This window comes from Musca autumnalis, unplaced genomic scaffold, assembly GCF_047663935.1.
Source record: "Musca autumnalis isolate F117 unplaced genomic scaffold, ASM4766393v1 scaffold_5, whole genome shotgun sequence".
NCBI lineage: Eukaryota > Metazoa > Arthropoda > Insecta > Diptera > Muscidae > Musca > Musca autumnalis.
The window spans coordinates 84,692,491-84,712,700 of NW_027412088.1; the positions used below are offsets into that span (position 1 = coordinate 84,692,491).

At 37.5% G+C, this 20,210-nt stretch overlaps 1 protein-coding gene across 1 annotated transcript; it reads left to right on the plus strand.

The window, feature by feature from the left end:
* The first annotated feature begins 260 nt into the window (after positions 1-260).
* On the plus strand, positions 261-19,486 carry LOC141405074 (uncharacterized). Its single transcript, XM_073989061.1, has 7 exons — positions 261-616; positions 8,052-8,165; positions 9,645-10,015; positions 10,081-10,553; positions 11,989-12,660; positions 15,438-19,190; positions 19,263-19,486. Exons 1-7 carry the CDS (start codon positions 365-367, stop codon positions 19,361-19,363), a joined length of 5,736 nt encoding a protein of 1,911 aa, XP_073845162.1. The 5' UTR covers positions 261-364; the 3' UTR covers positions 19,364-19,486.
* Positions 19,487-20,210: the final 724 nt, after the last annotated feature.

A 20,210-nucleotide genomic window follows, 5' to 3' on the forward strand; every position in this document is an offset into this window, starting at 1 on the left:
CTATGAAATTCAAACGAAATTAAAATAATAAAATCACAAAATTATAGAACTTTTTTAATAAGAAAATATTAAGTGATTTAAGGAAACACTAACGAAACCTACAGAAAAAAAAAACAAAGTAAATTGTGAATAAAGAAAAATATAAAAAGTATAAAACATTATTTTAAGAAAATATATCCTGTGCAAGTGAACAAAAACAGTGAAGAATGTAAAGAAAGAAACAAAAACATATATTTAAAAAAATCGAAATAATAATAAACAAATACTATAAAATAAAGGAAAAATTATATGAAATAAGAAAGTAAAAGAAAATTAAAAACAAAATTAGAACTTAAACATAAAGCAAAAAACCGCTGTCATCAACATGTCTAAACATCTACTTGTGTCGGCTGTTTTCATCATCAGCTGTTGTATTCCCAGCTTTGGTCGTTATTTAGGCCAATCACCATTCAGCCCCCAGCCATATAATCCATATGGAGATTATGGTTATTCTCCCTCAATTGGTTATCCTTATCAAATCCCAACAAGCTATTATCCACCTGGAACGTACTTCGATCAAAGGCGTGGAATATTAAGGCCATTTCCAGGTGGTGGAGTGCCTATCATTGTGGATTATGTAAGTGAAATTAATTTTCCAAAAATTTCTACAGACTGTTGAGTGAAAAGTTTGGAAAATTAGCGTTTTATGATGCTAAAGTGAAAAACAATCATAACTTAGTGAGAAGAATTGTCAAAAGTAAGAAGAATTGGTTTAGTGTGCCAGAGTACAAAAATGATTTTACATTAAAAAGGATAACAGTTTATCAAAGATAATGGAAAACCCTATCCAAAAAAAATTAAATGACACTACTAAATGTGGACAAAAAATCAGAACATGACAATATTGAGAAATTAGAGCATTGTTCAAGAACGTACAATATTCCGAAAGCAACTCGTACCACGTCGAATGTCCCTAATTATTTTAAACAACACAAAATTTCATGGCCCTCGTTTAAGCGTTATTAAATCTGATGATTATCATTATCAAGTCAAAGGCATTGAATTGAGTTATATCAATGTATATGCGTATCGCCATCTAGTGGTCAATAGAATAACATACTTTGTTGGTTTGTGTCTACACTATAAAATATGGTAACACTGTTAACAGAGTATTGTTAAAGAACGTACAATATTCCGAAAGCCACTCGTACCACGGCGAATGTTCCTAACTATTTTAAACAACACAAGGACTACCTATTAAACAAAATTTCTTGGCGCTCGTTTAAGCGTTATTATAGGCCGTTTACATATAACCGGGTTAACCCAGTGGGTCTGGGTTTCAAATGCCATTTCCATTGTGTATACTTCAAATAAATCCTCATAAAGAAGGTTAACCCTGCAAAAAACTATAATATAAACGCCGTATTAAATCTGATAATTATCATTATCAAGTCAAAGGTATGGAATTGAGTTATATCTACGTGTATGCTTTTCGCCATCTAGTGGTCAATAGAATAACATACTTTGTTGGTTTGTATCTACACTATATAATATGGTAACACTGTTAACAGAGTGGCAACAATTTGATCTGGCAACTGCTTGCATTCTTATTTCCACTCTACTCGCTTAGGAGAAGTACGGAAGAGCTTTTACAAAAAATAGCAGAACACGGCAGCATTAAGAGCCTAGCCCATTGTGCAAGACATTACAATATACTGTAAGCAAAAGTAGATGAAAACTTTTTCAGAGATCTAAAGATATTTTCCTACCATCAAAGGTTATAGTAAATCCACAGTTTATACAGTTGGCCATTCAGAGTTCTGTTAACAACATTTGACAACAAACATAATAGATTGTTCATTATTGTGATTTGATTTCCTTTGTGTTTTATGTATTTGACAGCAAACTAAATAGTCAGGGCTAACTAGTTTGGGCTGAATGGCCAACTGTATAAACTGTGAGTAAATCGTTATGTAGGGTTAAAAAATATCAGGATATTAATTGGCACGCTTAGGTTACATCCACATTACAGTCTCTAGGCTCAGTCTAGACATTATGATCCCACGTAATGGGAAATATGAGTTAGCAACTAACGAATTATGCTTTTCATATGAAGGATATTGGTGTGATGTCGATAATAGAATAAAATCCCCGAAAATATAGGCCTGCTTAAAACCAACTGTCTATTCCCCTAGTAAATTATTTCACGAACAGGCTGCGCAAATGTAGTCCTAATTTGTTACAAAAACGGCACAAGGACTGGACATCATTATTTCGCTAACATGTTACGCAAATATAGTCCTAGTTTCCCAAAATAGTTACATACAAGTAAAAAAGTATCAGTCGGCTTTGCCGACAGAGATATACCCTCAGCCTGTGTGGATTGAAATACTTTTTTTTTCAAAAAAAAACTTATGCATTCAGGGGGGTTTTCAAAATTTTGGGCGTATGAACCGACAAAAGTATAGATAGGATTAAAGCTCAAAAATTTGCGGGGATAACGATAGATAGGGCTTTTTTATCACACTAGGGCCCAAATTTGAAACTAAACTAAGTTTCGACAATATTTAGAGATCCAAAGTTTGGACCAAATCGGTTGCTACGTCTATGAGAAATCGCGCGTAACATTTTAGCGAATATTTTCGAAACTTTTGTGGGGGAGGTATCGGAAGGAGTGGACCTTAAAGCACCAATATTCCCAGAAATAGGGGTTTTTACAACTTTTGGGCTGTTTTCTCAAGCAGTATGGACTTACCCCCGAAAAAACTTTTACCGTCGTAATGGAGGTAGCGAATGCAAATCGCTTCAACAATAATCAAAGTAATTCGAGAGCAGGTCTTAACGTGAATTTATCCAAAATTCTGTGTGTGAGGTACCCGAAGTAGTGGACAAATAAAGCCCATATTCGAACCCGATCTATATCTGGTAGATATATTTGGATGTGTAAAGTATGGACCAAATCGGTCACTCCCATCAAGAGCTATCGTGCGCACAATTTTTCGAACATTTTTGAGATTTTGTGGGGGCAGGTACCTGAAGGAGTGGGCCGATATGGCTTATCTTCGAACTTAAACTAAATTTGCACAAAATATTACAAAGGCCACATTTTGGAACGAATCGGCAGATCCGTTCGAGGGTTATCTTGCGCTCCAACCACTACACACGGTGTCATAGAGGTTTTTTGTACCTTTCAGGCTATTTTCCCAGGAAGTATGGACTTGCCCCTGATAAAACTTATATCGTCGTATGGGGGCAGTGAATACAAGTTCATACAACAAAAATCAAATCGATTCGAGAACAGGTCCTAAACTAAACTTTTCCGAAATTTTGTGTGGGAGGTACCCGAAGGAGTGTACCGATTGAGTCCATATTGGAACCTCATCTAAGTCTGGTAGAAATTTCACGATGTGAAAAGTATGGGTGCCACCGTGGTGCAATGGTATGCACACCCGCCTTGCACACATAAGTTATCATGCGCTCCAGCCAGACAGACACACGGACGGACAAGCAGGATAGGCCTGTTGTGATCCCATGTAGTGGGAATCTAAAGTAGAAATATGAGTTAGAAAATAACGAATTATCCTTTTCATATGAAAGATATTGGCCTGATGCCGATAATAGAATAAAATTCCCGAAAATATTGGCCTGTTTAAAACCAGTTGTCTATTCTCCTAGGATTGTACCAAACTATTCAACAGGCTGCGCAAATGTAGTCCTAATTTGTTACAAAAACGGCCCAAGGATTTGACATCATTATTTCGCTAACATGTTATGTAAATATAACCCTAGTTTCCCAAAATAGTTACAAAAAACGCCGAATTTTGGTTGCTTATTTCCGGATATTAAAATTAAGCCTAAAAGATAACTTAAAAGAACTCATTCGAGAAGTGGTCCAAATGGATGTAAGAGCAACAATTGTAACTTGCACCCGAATGTATATAATTATTTCAATGTCACATCCAGGACAGTCACTCGAACAAGGAACAGGAATACAAGGACTACCTATTACATAAAATTCCATGGACATCGTTAAAGCGTTATTAAATCTAATAATTAAGCATTGTTGCTGTCATAAGCCATGAGCTTAGACGCAAACCAAAAGTATGAAATTGAGTTATGCCTAAGCTACTCGCCATCTGGTGGCCAATAGAATAACGTACTTTTTGGTTTGTGCCTACACTATATAATCTGGCAACAATTTGGTTGCATTCTTATTTCCACAAAATGAGAAAAACTTTGTCAGAGATCTAATATTTTCCTACCATCCAAGGGTATAACAAGTCACTGTGTAGGGCTCTTAGTAAAAAATATCAGGACATTTACAGAATATTGGTCTGATTCCGATAATAGTTCTTAGGTATAAAGTAAAACTGATATAAATTCTCGCAAATTATATGCCTTTTAAGAACTTTACAAAACCCGTTGCCTATAACATTAACCAGAAAAAACGTACCACACAGATATCCCAGGGATCGGACCAAATTATTCCATGTCTAATCTACTCGCCATCTGGTGGCCAACAGAATAACATACTTTATTGTTTGTGCCTACACTATATAATCTGGCAAAAATTTGGTTGCATTCTTATTTCCACAAAATGAGAAAAACTTTGTCAGAGATCTAAAGATATTTTCCTACCATCCAAGGGTATAACAAGTCACTGTGTAGGGCTGTTAGTAAAAAATATCAGGACATATGCATTATATTGGTCTGATTCCGATAATAGTTCTTTGGTATAAAGTAAAATTGATATAAATTCTCGATATTTTAAGCCTTTTAAGAACCCTACCAAACCCTTTGCCTATAACATTAACCAGAAAAACCTACCACACAAATATCCCCAGGATCGGACCAAATTATTCCACATACAGGCTACATATAGTCCTAATTCCTTAATTTGAAACAAAAGGGACACAAGGATTGGACATAATTATTTCAAGAACATGTTTAGTACGGTTACATTAGAGTTTTTACCGGGTTAATCCACTTCATGAGGATTTATTTGACGTTTGCGATATGGAATTGACATTTGAAACCCAAACACACTGGGTTAATCCGGTTAAGTGTAATCGGGTTATTACGAAAATATAATGCTAATTTCCCTAATAAGTTACAAAAACGGAATTTTGGTTGCCAATATTCGGGTATTAAAATGAATCCTTGCAATTCGGAGCACTTAAGAAACCATTCGAGAAGTGGACATATAGTGGAGTGCAATTGAAAGTGCGCACCAGCCATTTTAGCCAGTGGTCGTTGGAGTTTTAAAGCTTTCGATTCATAATCCCAGGAAGTATGGATTTCATTGCACGAAACAAAAAAATACCGTTGTAATCAGGATCACACGTATTTTCAGTGATAAAAATTCCAAACCCAGCCGAGAACAATCCTTAAATTGCGTTTAGTGAAAATATTGAACTTTTTTCGACGAAATGAACCACAGATCGATCTACTGGGGTTAATTGAGTAGGTTTGGCAGGGCAGTTGAAAATGTGCAGTCTCTCGTGAGGACCTGCGCCGCTTTCTGGGCAAATGTTTTGCACGGTGTCATCGATCCTTGCCCTACAGCACCATACGCTGCGTAGTTGAGCCAAAATTACTCTGGTTTGCAGTGCCAGCTGACCATATTGTGACTGCAACGAGAAAATCATTGCCTCATCATGTAGATGATCCACTGAAGACATAAGGAGGCATCCTGCTGCAGTTCTCAGGGCGGCATTTCAACAGGTTTGAAAATTTTTCCGTGGCGTTTCACTTATTATCAAGGACCGCATTGCTTACCACCAATGAACGGAAACAAACAAAACGATTCCCGTACCAATCACACAAAGCCACAAACTTTTAAGCTTCTCTGAATCGTTTCATTCTCACAACCAAAACAAAACCACAAACTTTTCAATGTAAAAAGATGAGAACTGTACGATTGCTGAAATGTACTTCGGCTATGCTTTGCCGAGTTGTTTCATTCACCACCCAAACAAAAAGAATTTTTGGCAAACGTTTGCTGTGCGTTATGGTCAATGACCAGTGAGCTCGGCCAACATGAGTTATGTTTTGTATTGTTCCTATGGAAAATACGAAACGATTGGAAATGTTATTTAAAATATTTTTACGTACGCTGCTTACCACAGACCGACCTATCGCGTTATACATACATATGTGGTTTCTTTATATGCACCCCCAGTGCAGCCAACTAGGAACTTGAGTTTCCATAGATTTAGTGGCGGATATTTGCATATTCCTCGAGTGGAAAAAGTTAATAGGATCAATCAAATAGGAGTTCAGTCTTTCACAAATATAACATCCTGACGCCAAGATCGTACAACCATCCGCATACGTAAGGACCTCAATGACGTCTGCAGGGGGTGTAATACAGGAGAGGTAGAGGTTAAACAGATCCGGAGATATCACCCCACCTTAGGGGACTCCGTGTTTCACTCTACGGGGATCGAACTACTTGTTCCTGAATTCCATGTATGACTGGTGTCCACACATATAATTGATATCGATATCCCCAAGCAGCTTGGAGTGCTTGGCAGTATGAAAGGATTATGATAAGCAGCGCTGTTGTCGTGCTGTGCTTCTTACGGAACCCATTGTGAGAATCGGCAACTGGATAGCTACTTCTGACGCTGAAGAGAGGCTCAAGGGTCTTTGCTACGGGCAACAAAAGCGAAATCGGTCTACACGATTCAACTTTGTTGGCAAACTTGCCTTTGTTGGGACCACCCTGCCCATTTTCTAGACTACGGGAACGATGTGGGTAGCTAGTGACAGGTTGAGAACTTTAGTGAGGTACTCGACTCCCTGCACATCCAGCTGTTTCAGCAATACCATGGATAATTTATCAGGGCCCAACGCTTTGGACGATTTCGCATTCTTGATGGCATTCGCAACATCATCCATTGTAAATTGTGGTGGTTCATCTTCGACAGGAAGAGATCTGATGCGACATAGATGATTTAACCACTTTTTGAGCTTACGCTCACCGACCAACCTGTTAACTTCCAGTATCAACTTACTGACTCTGAGATCATTGGGATTGGAACGACGAAGCTCATCATACTTATTTGGTAATCCCATCACATCTGCTGGGAAATTTTGTCACCCTTCGACTATTCGACCAGCAGGTATATGGCGAGCGGCTGATGCAGCAGAGATGATAGTTCGGAACGTCATTTCTGCTACCCGAACATCACAACCCAGCAAAATGTTCGATGCCAAAGCATCGATGAATTTTATATGAGCGTGGACCCCAAAAGATGCTATTAATTTTCGGATCCAAAACATGTCATTTACACCAATGCTTTGACATGTCATTTTCACAATGATTTGGCATGTCATTACCACCAATGCTTTGGCATGTCATTTTCACAAACCCTTTGCAATGACATGATCATTACGGCGAGAGTTTTAACAACGTTGGTTGTGATTTTTACTCTCCGACAACATCAAGTCTATTGTAAATAATTAATCTTATATATTTAAAAAATGTGAATAAATAGAAACACAAAATTCATCTCTATTGGATCGATGGAATGGGTTCAAATGCTGATGAAAAGATCGGATCTTTCACGACTTCCTTTGCAATGGTTCAAATGCTAACGAAAAGATCGGATCTTTCACGACTTCGTTTGAACCAATGAAAAAGTTGCCATGAAAACACGTCATCGCATGGAACCCCTTCCTTTAAATTTTGCTGGGAAACGTTGGGATCTCTAAAGCGGTGATTAGTGAACTCTCTGAAACTATGCCAATGAGTTTTCCCATGACTGTGAAAGTGCGGCGTGCAGAGGTGATGAAATTGGGCAGCCCGCTGGAGAGAATTACGGGGAGATGATTTGACCCAAGGGAAACGACGGGTTGTAAGGTGTCGTGATTTGTCAGACCTTATGACACGATGGTAATGTCTGGCGAACTGTGACACTCTCCACTAATTCTGGTGGGAGCGTCCTCACTGACCGTGTCAGACGTACATTTATACACATACGTTTTAACTAAAAATCTGAATATTGAAATTTATTTAATTATTTTCATTTATTATTTAATTATTTTTATTTTTTTTTTAATTTCAGCACAAACGTTGTTCGGGGAATTATGTCGGTCTAAAACCCCATCCAGAGGAAAATCAATACTATTACGTTTGCAAACCAGATGCTGTGATATTTGGAAGATGTCAAAGATTCCAGGTAAGTAAAAGTTATTCCTATTTTAAAAGAGACCTTCAATATTACAAAGAAACTTGATTTGCCTTTTAAGAGTTATTAATAGCCTATTTGGTTTCTACGATCATAGTTTTAATAGGCGCAAGCAGATATATAATTGATTCCTAGGTTTGAAACCACATATATGTAACATTACAGAGGATAATGAAACCCACAAGAAAGTTAATAAAACCAGAAAGAAAGTTTGTTCGCATGCTCAAAGACTGGTTGCTTTCGGCAATGCTGATTGGATATTCATATTTTTCCACTGAATCTTCAATCATATGAGAGCTTTTGGCAGGGGTGCCAAGTTGGTGGTTTTCCCGCTACTTGTGGTGATTTTTGACGTACAAAAACCACTGTTTAAGAAGGAATGTCAACTGTTTTAAGGTAAAAATGGCTACAGACCTATGGTGCGTATGTGGCTGTAGCGATTTTTACCTCGGAACAGTTGGCATCCCTGGCTTTTGGGTAGTCATTCATAGCTACAGACAGTTCTTTAAAATCTTCAGCGCGGAACAATTTACTACCATTAGTGAACTGGAATATTTCTATTTGTCAGAAAATATACCACGTCTCTTCTTTTTGAATACATGTTACGCACTATTTTTATTAAAGTAAAAATAATCTTAAGAACTAAATAGTACAATATGACTTAACCTAACTTAAACTAGTGTGTAACCTGGTGCAAGAAAGAAAGTGATACAATAATACCAACTGATGTCTTCATTTGCTGTCAAAACATATTTTTAATCAAAAATAAATAACGAATATTTCTTTTTATTAGGAATATCTGTGTACAACATCTATATTTTAGCATCGCGAAGAATATTTTACCGCTTTCTTCTGCCTTTTGTGGATATTTCGCGCAAAACATGTTGACAGCAAATGAAGACCAAGGGCTGAATTCGCCTTTTAGATCACCTTAATAAACAGTGTGTAAAAGATAGAGGAAGCGTGTAATTATGTGTACGAACGCATCTGCCATACAATCTTATGGAGAGGTCACAAACACACTTCGTTATCTCACATGTGGCAAGCCAACTCGCTACATATGATTATCAGTCTACATTCCGTAATCTAACTCAAACATACCACATATAGCTAGGGAAAGTCGTATCTCATTTTATTCGAAGAAGAAGGTCTGCCTACCACAAGTTTATCATTTTCAAGAGGACTGTGTTAAAAATAGATCCCAGTTCAACTTAATGTCTCTCCTCTCTACACACGCAACCACCACCACACCGTTTGTGCTTTGTGGGACGTTTGATCTTATAACAAAGTGTCTTGCAATGCCTATTGGGTCAAACTTTTTTTGCTCATTGATGCAGCACTGTCATCTTCAAAATAAGCCAAAGTTCATTTACATATTTCTTCTACAGGATTTTTTTCTTGAACAAGTCGGAAAAGTCTTCACCATAATCTACGTACAATTTGTTTAACACTTTTCTTCTCATTTTTCAGCAATTCAATACCACCTGTGGCCAATGTGTACAGGCAAGACGCACTGAATACGAACCAAAATGTACTGCCGAAGGACGTTTCCCCATTCACACCGATTGTCATCTCTATTATAAATGTGACAAATCATTGCGTCCGCAAATCTATTCTTGCCCACACAATATGATATTCTCACAGCAAACGAGCAAATGTATTGCCGGCAATGCATGTATACCGACACAAATCATTCGCGAAAATGAGAATGTACCGGAATATTGTGAAAATCAATATCCCGCCTGTCAGCAAAATGGTGTATTCCGATCACCATCAGATTGTTCGCTTTACTATACCTGTGAGCTGCAGGAGAATCGTGTATTCTATCAAACAAGATTTAAGTGAGTATCCTGGAGAGAGAGAGAATTTTCGAATGTAATATATTTCAATTTGAACTTCTTTACAGATGTCCCGGTGAAACCTTCTATGATTTGCAAAGTAATGCTTGCTTGCCAAAGGAACAGGTACCCTGTGATTGTATCTCACTTGCAGAATTGGTTTATCCCGCAAGTCATATTCGACCATATACTCCCCATATATCGCCATCATATCCCTTAATTCATCCTAGTGAATTTGATTTGGATTCTCTAGAAGATATTAAGCATAAAATTGAGTCATCTTCAGAAGAAGACGATACAGTAGAATCAAAACAAGATTCACAATATGTGGGTAGCAGTTCAAGTGAGGAAGATAGTGGAAGTGGAAATGATGACGAAGCTTCTTCAGAACCGTCTGCAGAAGGTGTTATAGAAACACAAAGCGCTGAAGCAGTTACCGAACCCCCTACAAAAACGGATGATGAAGAAACCCAAGTTTTGGGTAGCGAGGTAGATTTTGGCGATCGCTTCGTTTTGCCGGATGATAAGCAATGGAACAATGGTAAGCTTTTTTTCTGACTTAAATAATTATGATAAAAAATTAAGCTATAAAGGTACATAAGCCGCGGGCTTTCTTGCTTAAAATAATAAAAGCAAATGGCTCACTATTTCGAAATTAGCTCGGTCGTTTGTCATTTCTTTTGTAAGAAATGAGTTGAGGCCTCCGTAAAAGTTCGAACTAGATTGCCCTTTTTTACTTTTGTACCTTAAATGTCTTAAGCAAGAAAGCTAACCACTTATGTGTGCCATGCATCTTATGTACCGAGGTCTTTAAAGAAGAATGCCATATTTCTTATATACCGACGTCTTCACTTCACTTCAAACAGAAATTGTAACATGTTTGTTGGCTTCATTTTCCGTTCCTTTACTTATTGAACAAATTGGTATGTGGAACTTATTGCTGCCCTCAGCTCCATTGACGCACATGTATATTTTAGTTGAGCACTTAAAAGCTACCTTTGATACCCATACATGGCCTAATTCGTCCCACAATATATCCGAATTGTAAATATGTGGATTTAATAGCCCAGAAATATAATATGTACCCATTTGTTTGTACAGCCTCAAATTTCTCCAAAGAACTGGACTTATTCCGAGACTGTGGTCCACATTGATTTGCCGATCGAGCCCTCTCATCCAGTGAATGCGACTGGTACCTGGTACTGGTACCATATGTTTTCAAGAATTCAATGAGGACGATAAAGTCAATTTGTGCGGCCCAGCTGCATGCACGACTGGCCTTCGATGTGATAGACGTACCTGACATGGAGACGGAAATCCACTCGTTTGACGGAAACGTTTAGATCAGGGATGCCCACCATCATTTTTTTGAAAAGCCAGTACCTTCTAACGGTTTTGAGAATCTCTGGATTACTTTCCTACAACTTTGCCTCTTTTTTGTAGTCAATGGGACATTTTGCTCTTCGTAGTGCTTCACATTCCGGTTCCGCCATAAAGTTGGGGCCTTTTCTTTAATTTCTTAAGCTTCTTCTTCTCGGCTCCAAAAGAAATATTCCTGCAAAATTCACAACATCAAATTTTACTTCAACTTCTATTCACTTCAAATTATAATTCTTTTCTCAAGTTGTTAAGTGCTTGGTCGTAAAATCGTCTGTGTTTGGTTATCATTCGTCAAATTATCATCTTGGATGAGTAATATTCACGCCTCACTGCCTTTAAGGCCAGGGTACATAAGCAGCTTCGCAAGGCAACCAGGCGAGGCCTTTACTTGTGTTAATTCATTCCTAACAGGAATTAATGATTCCTCAGACTACCCATTCACCTTTGCCAGGTTGATGCTTAGTATTCGATCACTTTTTAAGTTGAATACTCTCCTTTGTAAATTGCTCACCACGATGTTCTCTTATTATTACATATGCATACATACGTACCTTATTGATTCTCTAAAAATATTTTTGTTTTTTCAAATGGTCTAGGAGATAAAAAATTCGCTTTTGTACCACCACCACCGCCAGGTGCTGAAGAACATAAAGGAGATAAAAAATTCATTGGTTTCCCACCACCGCCACCACCAGATGCACATAAAAAACATCCTTTCTTCCCTAACAAAAATCAAGGTGATGATGGAAAACCAAATGAAGACTTGACAACACCAGCACCTGGTTCCGGAGAAGAGTCGTCAACGCCAATTCCAAATGAAGATACAGAAGATGATGATGAACATTCAAATGACGAAACGACAACTGCTGATGAACAAGACGTAGAAGAAGAGGAAGAAACATCAAGTCCAAATGAAGAAGATTCAGGCGAAGAAAGCGCAACGTCAAGTCCAAATGAAGAAGGTTCAGGCGAAGAGGACGCCGCCGCCAACAAGGAAACTGATGACTCGAATACCGAAAATAGTGAAGAGAACAATGGAAACGAAGAATCTAGCAATGAAGAAGGCGAATCAAGCAGTGGAACTGGTGACTCTAGTAAAGAATCAAGCGATTCAAGTGAAGAAAACGATAATGAAGGCAAGTCAAGTGGTGATGTAGAATCCACTACAGATGTTGGCAAATTGAACGATGAATCGGATGATAAACAAGTTGGACATAAGAAACCATGTGCTGGTAAAGGAAGAAAATGTGCTGGTAAAGGAGGAAAAGGTAAGTTGAATTTTTTATTTGGGATTGAAAGTCTTGGCCTTGCCGCTCTATATTATATTTATGTTTTCCTTTTTATTCCAAAGAAGAGCTGACAACAAAGTTATTCCATTCTAATCTATTTATATGATAAATGTTTTATTTCACTCCAACTTCATCCAATACTTCGCCATGAGTCTGCAGGTCTACCTCTTCCCCCTTGCGGATTCTACTCAATTGCCATTCAGGCAGTATTGTCTCTAGTCTTCCATAGAGTATGACTTATCCATTTCCATTTTTGCCTTCTTATTTCTAGGCCAACTAGTTTATGTTTAGTTTCCAAACCTAGTGTAATGTTGGATGTAGTAGTATTGCGTCAAAATATGCCCACGATTCTTCGTAAACGTCTGGTTTTGAACACTTGCAGCGATTTAGCCTAATTTAATGCTGCGTTCCGGGGTCTCACATCCATCCATACAGAACTACAGATTTAACATTCGAGATGAATATCCTCAATTTTGTCTTTCTGAAAATACTTTGGGAGCAACACATGTTTTGCAATACACCAAATGCTCTATGTCAGCATAGTATACCTTAATTGATTCGACATAGTATATCTTATTTGTTTCCACCATTGTCATTTTTAAGCTGCCAAGATATGTGAAGCTTCACTTCAACTTCCTTACCGTAATGTTTGATGAGATTGTAGTGTTAATGCACACCACTTCTATATTTATCTTCAGCCCGGCTCTAGCTGCATGATACTGAATATTATGTAAGTTTTCGGTCATATATCATATATATCATCGACATAGTCAAGGTCTTGCAGACTTCCTTACAGACTTCATTGTATTCCGTGGGAGTTTCCCATTGCACGGTTCTTATCACGTCCAGTACATTATTAAAGAGCAGTGAGGAGAGAATACAGCCTTGGCTTATTCCTGTATGTACATGTACAGGTCTTTGACGAGGTTGATCAACTTTTACGGCATTCCTTTGCAAACCATTGCGCCCCAGATTGCCTCCGGGAATTTGTGCCAAATGTTCATTTAAATTCGATGAATTACAGATATTCATTCAACCGACTGCTGCACAATTACCCGCAAAGTGTTCAGAAACCCGTCCGTTATCTTAATAATAGTTTCAGCGGTTGGCCATTATATGCGATATTACTTTTGTTACTACATTCAATAGCGATATACCTTTCCAGTTCCCGCATTCTGTTAGTTTACTTTTTTAGATACTTTAATTATGATGCCTTCATTGATTATACTTGTCCAGAAGTTCTTAATTAGTTCTGAATATTAGTAATTCTGGTGGTATATTGTTAGGACCTAGTCCCTTGCTTTTGACTTGATAGTTTCTACAATTTCGTTCCTGTTTGGGCTTTGAATGTTCATGTCTTCCCTGACTACGTGATTGCTACAGTCACACGTTTGTTTTATTATTTGTTGTTGTTGTATAGCATTTGTTGCTGCTCCTCCATATAGCAGGGACACCTAACTTTTTCTCATGACACGTTAATGGTCAAATTATTTCGTTAATCTTAAGCTTTTTATATGGGATGAAGCCCTGACTTATGCTTTCGTAATTTGAACATACAATCTTATTTCCTTTTCTTGAGGAAACATAGGATACTAAAATTGCAGTCATCAGGTGTGCGTTCTTCTTCCCACATTGCCTTAACTACAACACACCTTATCAGGTTCTCGCCTCCGGTTTTAAACAATTCGTTTGGCAAACCATCATCAACCAATACTGCCTTTTTAATCTTCAGTCGGCGTGCTTCTGTGTTGATCGCAAGCAGGACATCTTCAACATCATTACAGGATACAAATACTTGGGAAAACGCTCTTTTCATATCACTTGAAGGTTATCTGCGTCTCTTACCAGATTACCGTGCTCTTCTCTACAAGAGGATGTATCTGCAACAAAGCTATCAGTTGGATGTTTCACTCTTTTGGTCGAATTTTAGGACTTCATTATTTTTCCTGTATATTTTGCCTTTTTCACACTACCGTTTAGACATTTTTCTATTTTTTTTTTGCGGAGTACCATAGATTGCCTTGTTTTTCTTTACAAGAAGATGTGTCTGCATCAAAGCTATCAGTTGAATGTTTCACTCTCTTGGTGGAATTTTTGGACTGCATTCACACTCGAGTTCTTCCATTTCTCCTGCAAATGATTTTTTCAATGACAAATATCGATAAATACATATTTACATTAGGCAATTTTCCTTGCGGCAATTGTCAGTTTGTCGTTGAGAGAGAATGTTGGGAGGCAGAGGGTTACCATATGCCTCACCTCTCTCTCCTTCAAACTGACAATTGCCGCAAGGAAAATTGCCTAATATAAATATGGACTAACCTACATTTTCATTGGTTAAAAAACTCTATTTGAAATTTATTTATTTTAAATTCTTTGATGATCCACAGATATTCTCACGTCTGTGAATTTTGTTTACGTATCACGCACCTTATATAGCCTAATATATGAATGACCATGAATCACGTATTATAGATATAAGAAAATTGAGCACGCATTCCCGATAATGGGGACAAGATCAGTTTTGACTCCGACAGTTTTGCTAAAATATCGCTTGCCTCATAGTGTGAGTTTCATGTTTGTCAATCTGTGCCGATAATATTTCCTTCGCTTTGTGTTCAATTTAATTTTAATAGCATTTCTTTCGCCCTGAATTTCAAATAGGCATACAGATTTAAACTATGGGACCATATTGCATTTCTTCTACAAAAGTATTATGAAATTAAATTTAATATATTTTATTTGATGATCCACAGATACACAATCCACATTACACTGTCAAACACACTGCTCTTCTGCAAACCATTCTGAAGTAACAACACAACGAACAATACAAACAACATTAAGCAGTAATGTCACCACAAATATTTCCAACACAACCCCAACAGCAGTGGTATCTTCTGACACAACCACAATCAATGTAACAGTGAATACAAGCAATAGTTCCACAGAAAAACCCAGCACGACTACCAAAACAGACTGCCATCCAAAGTTAAATGAACCAATAGTTCATTCAATTGATAGTTCTACCCATAGTAATAACATAACAACAACAACGCGTGACCCAACCACCAATGATGTTTTCTTCTGTCATGAATCTAGTACATTATCCACTCCTATTGATTCGAAAAGCACAAAAGACTGGTTAGAAGATTTTGGATCGGAATTCGATTCTAAAAGTAATGAACAGACCACCAAATCTATTGAAGATGAATTTCTGCCTTTGGGAAAAGATCACACAAAGCTACCAAAAGACCAAGGTGAATTTGGAACTTCAACGCCATCTTACGCAACCACCGATTTCAATGATTATTATGAAACTGAAGCTACAACTGATGATGATGACGACGACGATGATGATGCTTCTGTTCTGTCAGATGAAATAGTAATACCAGTTAATGGCATAAATGATAATCCTCCCACAAATAATGTAATAGTGAATACAAACGATAGTTCCACAGAAAACCCCAGCACAACGACTACCAAAACTGACTGCTATCCAAAGTTAAATGAACCAATAGTTCATTCAATTGATAGTTCTACCCATAGTAATAACGTAACAACAACAACGCGTGACCCAACCACCAATGATGTTTTCTTCTGTCATGAATCTAGTACATTATCCACTCCTCTTGGTCACAAAAGCACAAAGGATTGGTTAGAAGATTTTGAATCTGAATTCGATTCTAAAAATAATGAACAGACCACCAAATCTATTGAAGATGAATTTCTGCCTTTGGGAAAAGATCACACAAAGCTACCAAAAGACCAAAGTGAACTTGGAACTTCAACGCCATCTTACGCAACCACCAATTTCAATGATTATTATGAAACTGAAGCTACAACTGATGATGATGACGACGACGATGATGGTCCTTCTGTTCTGTCAGATGAAATAGTAATACCAGTTAATGGTATAAATGATAATCCTCCCACAAATTCGACACCCAAGGCAATTCTCCCAAATGATCATGATCACAATGATAATATTTCTGTTCTCTCCGGCGATTTTAATGATGGTTTTGTTACGACAATTGCACCAGGACAAATTGTTGAAGAGAAACTCCCCTCTGCAAAGTTTCTTGATCCAGAACATGATGATCTTTATGATGACGATGAATCATCTGAACTATCCGACGAAATTATTATACAGAATAGTGGCACAGAAGAGCCATGTACAGACGAAACTTCGTCAGTTCCAGAAGACCAACACGTCTCTTCAACAACGGTTGCTCCAGTAAAAGATCCTCATGTAAAATTGATAGACCTAGATCATGATGATGACGATGATGGTCCTTCGGTCCTGTCAGATGAAATAGTAATGCCAGTTAATGGCACGACACCCAATGCAATTCTCCCAAGTGATCATAATGATAATATTTCTGTTTCCGGCGACTTTAATGATGGTTCTGTTACGACAATTGCACCGGGACAAATTGTTGAAGAGAAACTCCCCTCTGCAAAGTTGCTTGATCCAGAACATGACGATCTTTATGATGACCATGAACCATCTATACTGAATATTGGCACAGAAGAGCCATGTACAGACGAAACATCGCCTGATACAAATGAACAACCCCCCGCTACAACAGTGACTCCTGTAAAACATCATCACATAAGGTTGATAGACCCAGATCATGATGATATCTGTGATAACGATGAACCATCTTTACTTTCTGATGCCACAGAAAAGCCCTGGTCCGATGATAGTGAATTCACAACTTTAAGACCCGAACCGACTGGTTTGGAAGAACATTCTAGCACGGACTTCATTGATTGGAATATTCCTTTTACCACCCCTCCAACAGCGGCTAAAGAAAAGCTTCCTTCTGCTAAATTGGTTGATTTCGAACATTATGATCTCCTTGATGATGACGACGATGAACCGTCTGTTCTTTCTGATGAAATAATAATCCCACATGCTTTCACTGAATATCCCAGTTCAAAGACAGAAACTTCTCCTACACCTGTCAATGATTCAGATATTTCTACCACGACAGCATCTCACGTACAAAAAATTCCGCCTGTACAGTTATTTGATCCAGACCATGACGTTGAATCTTCTGGATTTCCAGACAAAATAAGTATTACAGATTGTGTTACGGAAGAAGTTACAACTTTAAGACCTCAACCATCTGGTTTGGAAGAACACACGGACTTTATTGATTTAAATATTCCTTATACAACCTCTCCAACGGCGGCTAAAGAAAAACTACCTTCTGCAAAATTGGTTGATTTCGATCATTATGACCTCCTTAATGATGACGACGATGAACCGTCTGTTCTTTCAGGCGATATAACAATACCAGAGACTTTCACTGAATATCCCAGTTCAGAGACAGCAACTCTTCCTGCAACTGTAAGGCCTACTACGACAGCGTCCAACAAACGAAAACTTCCGTCTGTAAAATTGTTAGATCCCGACCATGACGACGAATCTTCTGGACTTTCAGACAAAATAACTATTACAGATTGTGTTACAGAAGAACCGGAAATAGGTTCTACAACAGAATATCCTTCAGATTATCACGACCTTGACGATGGCACTGAGAAAACGCTCCATGATCAAACCGCTAACAAAAAGCCTCATTCTGTAAAATTAATTGATCCAGACCATGATGATTGCTTAGACGACGATGGTCCCTCTGTTCTGTCAATCCCAGAGGAACCAACTAAGAGTGACGCTGTATCCGATGCCCACGAAGAAGATCCTTCTTTAAAGTTTTTGAATGACAATTGGGATTACAATTATTCTTCCATACTACCCGACGATATAAATAAACCAGCTAATGGTACAGAGGTTCCAATTTCTGTTCTTGGTATTAGTGAAAAGCCTGACTCGAAACCACACGATCCCGAAGACGATGATGAAACAAAGGTTTTGTCATTTGAAATTGTAATACCCGAACATACTTCCAACACAAATTCACCTTTACCATCTACAATGCCACCGACAACTATGACGGAAATGATATCACCAATTACACCTTCCAAATTCACTGAAGTTCAAACAACACCTACGACTGAAGTCCAAACAACACCTACGACAGAAATTATACCACCAATAACAGATTCCAGATCCACTGAAGCCCAAACAACACCTATGACAGAAATTATACCACCAATAACACATTCCAGATCGACTGAAGTACAAACAACACCAACACCTACTCCGAAATATTTAGAAACAACACAATCAAATAACAATCATAGTGAAATTACACTGCACTTTAGGCCGGATGGTTGTTCCTCGGAATTGGGAAATTCCGCAATGAAACCTTCGGAACAAAAAAATATTTATATAAGCCTTTTAAATTTAGATGATACAAACAAACCAGTGAATAATTGTACTAATAATACTAATATTAACCAAAATACAGCCAAACTAACACCAGGTGAACTGAAAAAAGCCAACATGCCACGTTTGGAGATTTTCGTTGAGCGGCCCATGGATGTTCGTTTTGTCATATGCCCAAAGACTTGTAAAAAGGACCACAAGCATAACTATGGTAAGTAGAAGTCTCTGTGTATACAAAAAAATGTCTTGTGTTGTTAATTCTTATTTTTCCTTCTTTTTTTAGGTGATAAAAACAATCGTGCTGTCCACTTAAAATGGTATCCCAATAGATCGAACCAGACCATGGCCCTTGAGACTTCGAATCGATTAAAAATCGATGGTTAAGTTGTTTAATTAGTTTTATGTTCTAATAGTGATGTTAGTTATTAAATAAAAAAATCCCCTTTTAGTTTAAGAAATTATACAAGCAAAAAAAAAAAAACAAAATGAAATTTAACTAATAAACAACTAAATATCGTTACTGCAATAATTTTTGCGCTATTCTTCATTTGGTATCTTGTTGATTTTTTTGAGAGTATTTCGGCTTTTAAACTTATTTACATCGAAGCTTTTTGTCGTGTTAACCTCCAATTTTAAACAGATTTGTCAGATTTTATAAAAAATGCGTCATTTAAGTTGTCAATTCTATAGAATATTTATTTATTTTAGGATTAAGAAAAGAGATCCAATTTACATCTAAAAGGTTTTAGTCAGTTAAAAATTAGGTCTGTACGAGAACCCAAAAGTTTGTACAAATTTGTAAAAAATTTTAGAAAATGCTGTTCGATAACAAACTTGTAAAGTAAAAGAGAGCGAATTTGGTGAGAATATTGGGAATGAGAATTACTAGTTGTTGCAAGCAAAATTTTCCTTGTAAGAATTTGCAAGTTTGATCGCCTGATATAAATTCGAATGTTTTGTGGCGGACTTTGCAATTCTTGGCAAAAACATAAACAAACATTTGGTTATTAAAATAATTACAAGGTAAACAAGTAAGAACGGCGTTAAGTTCGGCCTGGCCGACCTTGTTATACCCTCCACCACGAGTTGTATTGAATTAAAATGGATCAATTAGTTTCCTTTCGTTTATGAAGAAGACAGAATACCAGAAGGTATTGTTCTAAGAGGCAATATCGAAACGCGCACCTATACCGACGAATTTCAGTCGGAAATGGGGCTAAATAAAGGCGTG

What these genes read in the sequence shown, in the direction of transcription:
- LOC141405074 (XM_073989061.1), top strand. Translation starts at nt 365, where the DNA reads ATGTCTAAACATCTACTTGTGTCGGCTGTTTTCATCATCAGCTGTTGT. An exon ending in TTCTATCAAACAAGATTTAA is followed by an intron (nt 10,016 to 10,080) that starts GTGAGTATCCTG and finishes ACTTCTTTACAG; the next exon opens with ATGTCCCGGTGAAACCTTCT. An exon ending in GGACCACAAGCATAACTATG is followed by an intron (nt 19,191 to 19,262) that starts GTAAGTAGAAGT and finishes TTCTTTTTTTAG; the next exon opens with GTGATAAAAACAATCGTGCT.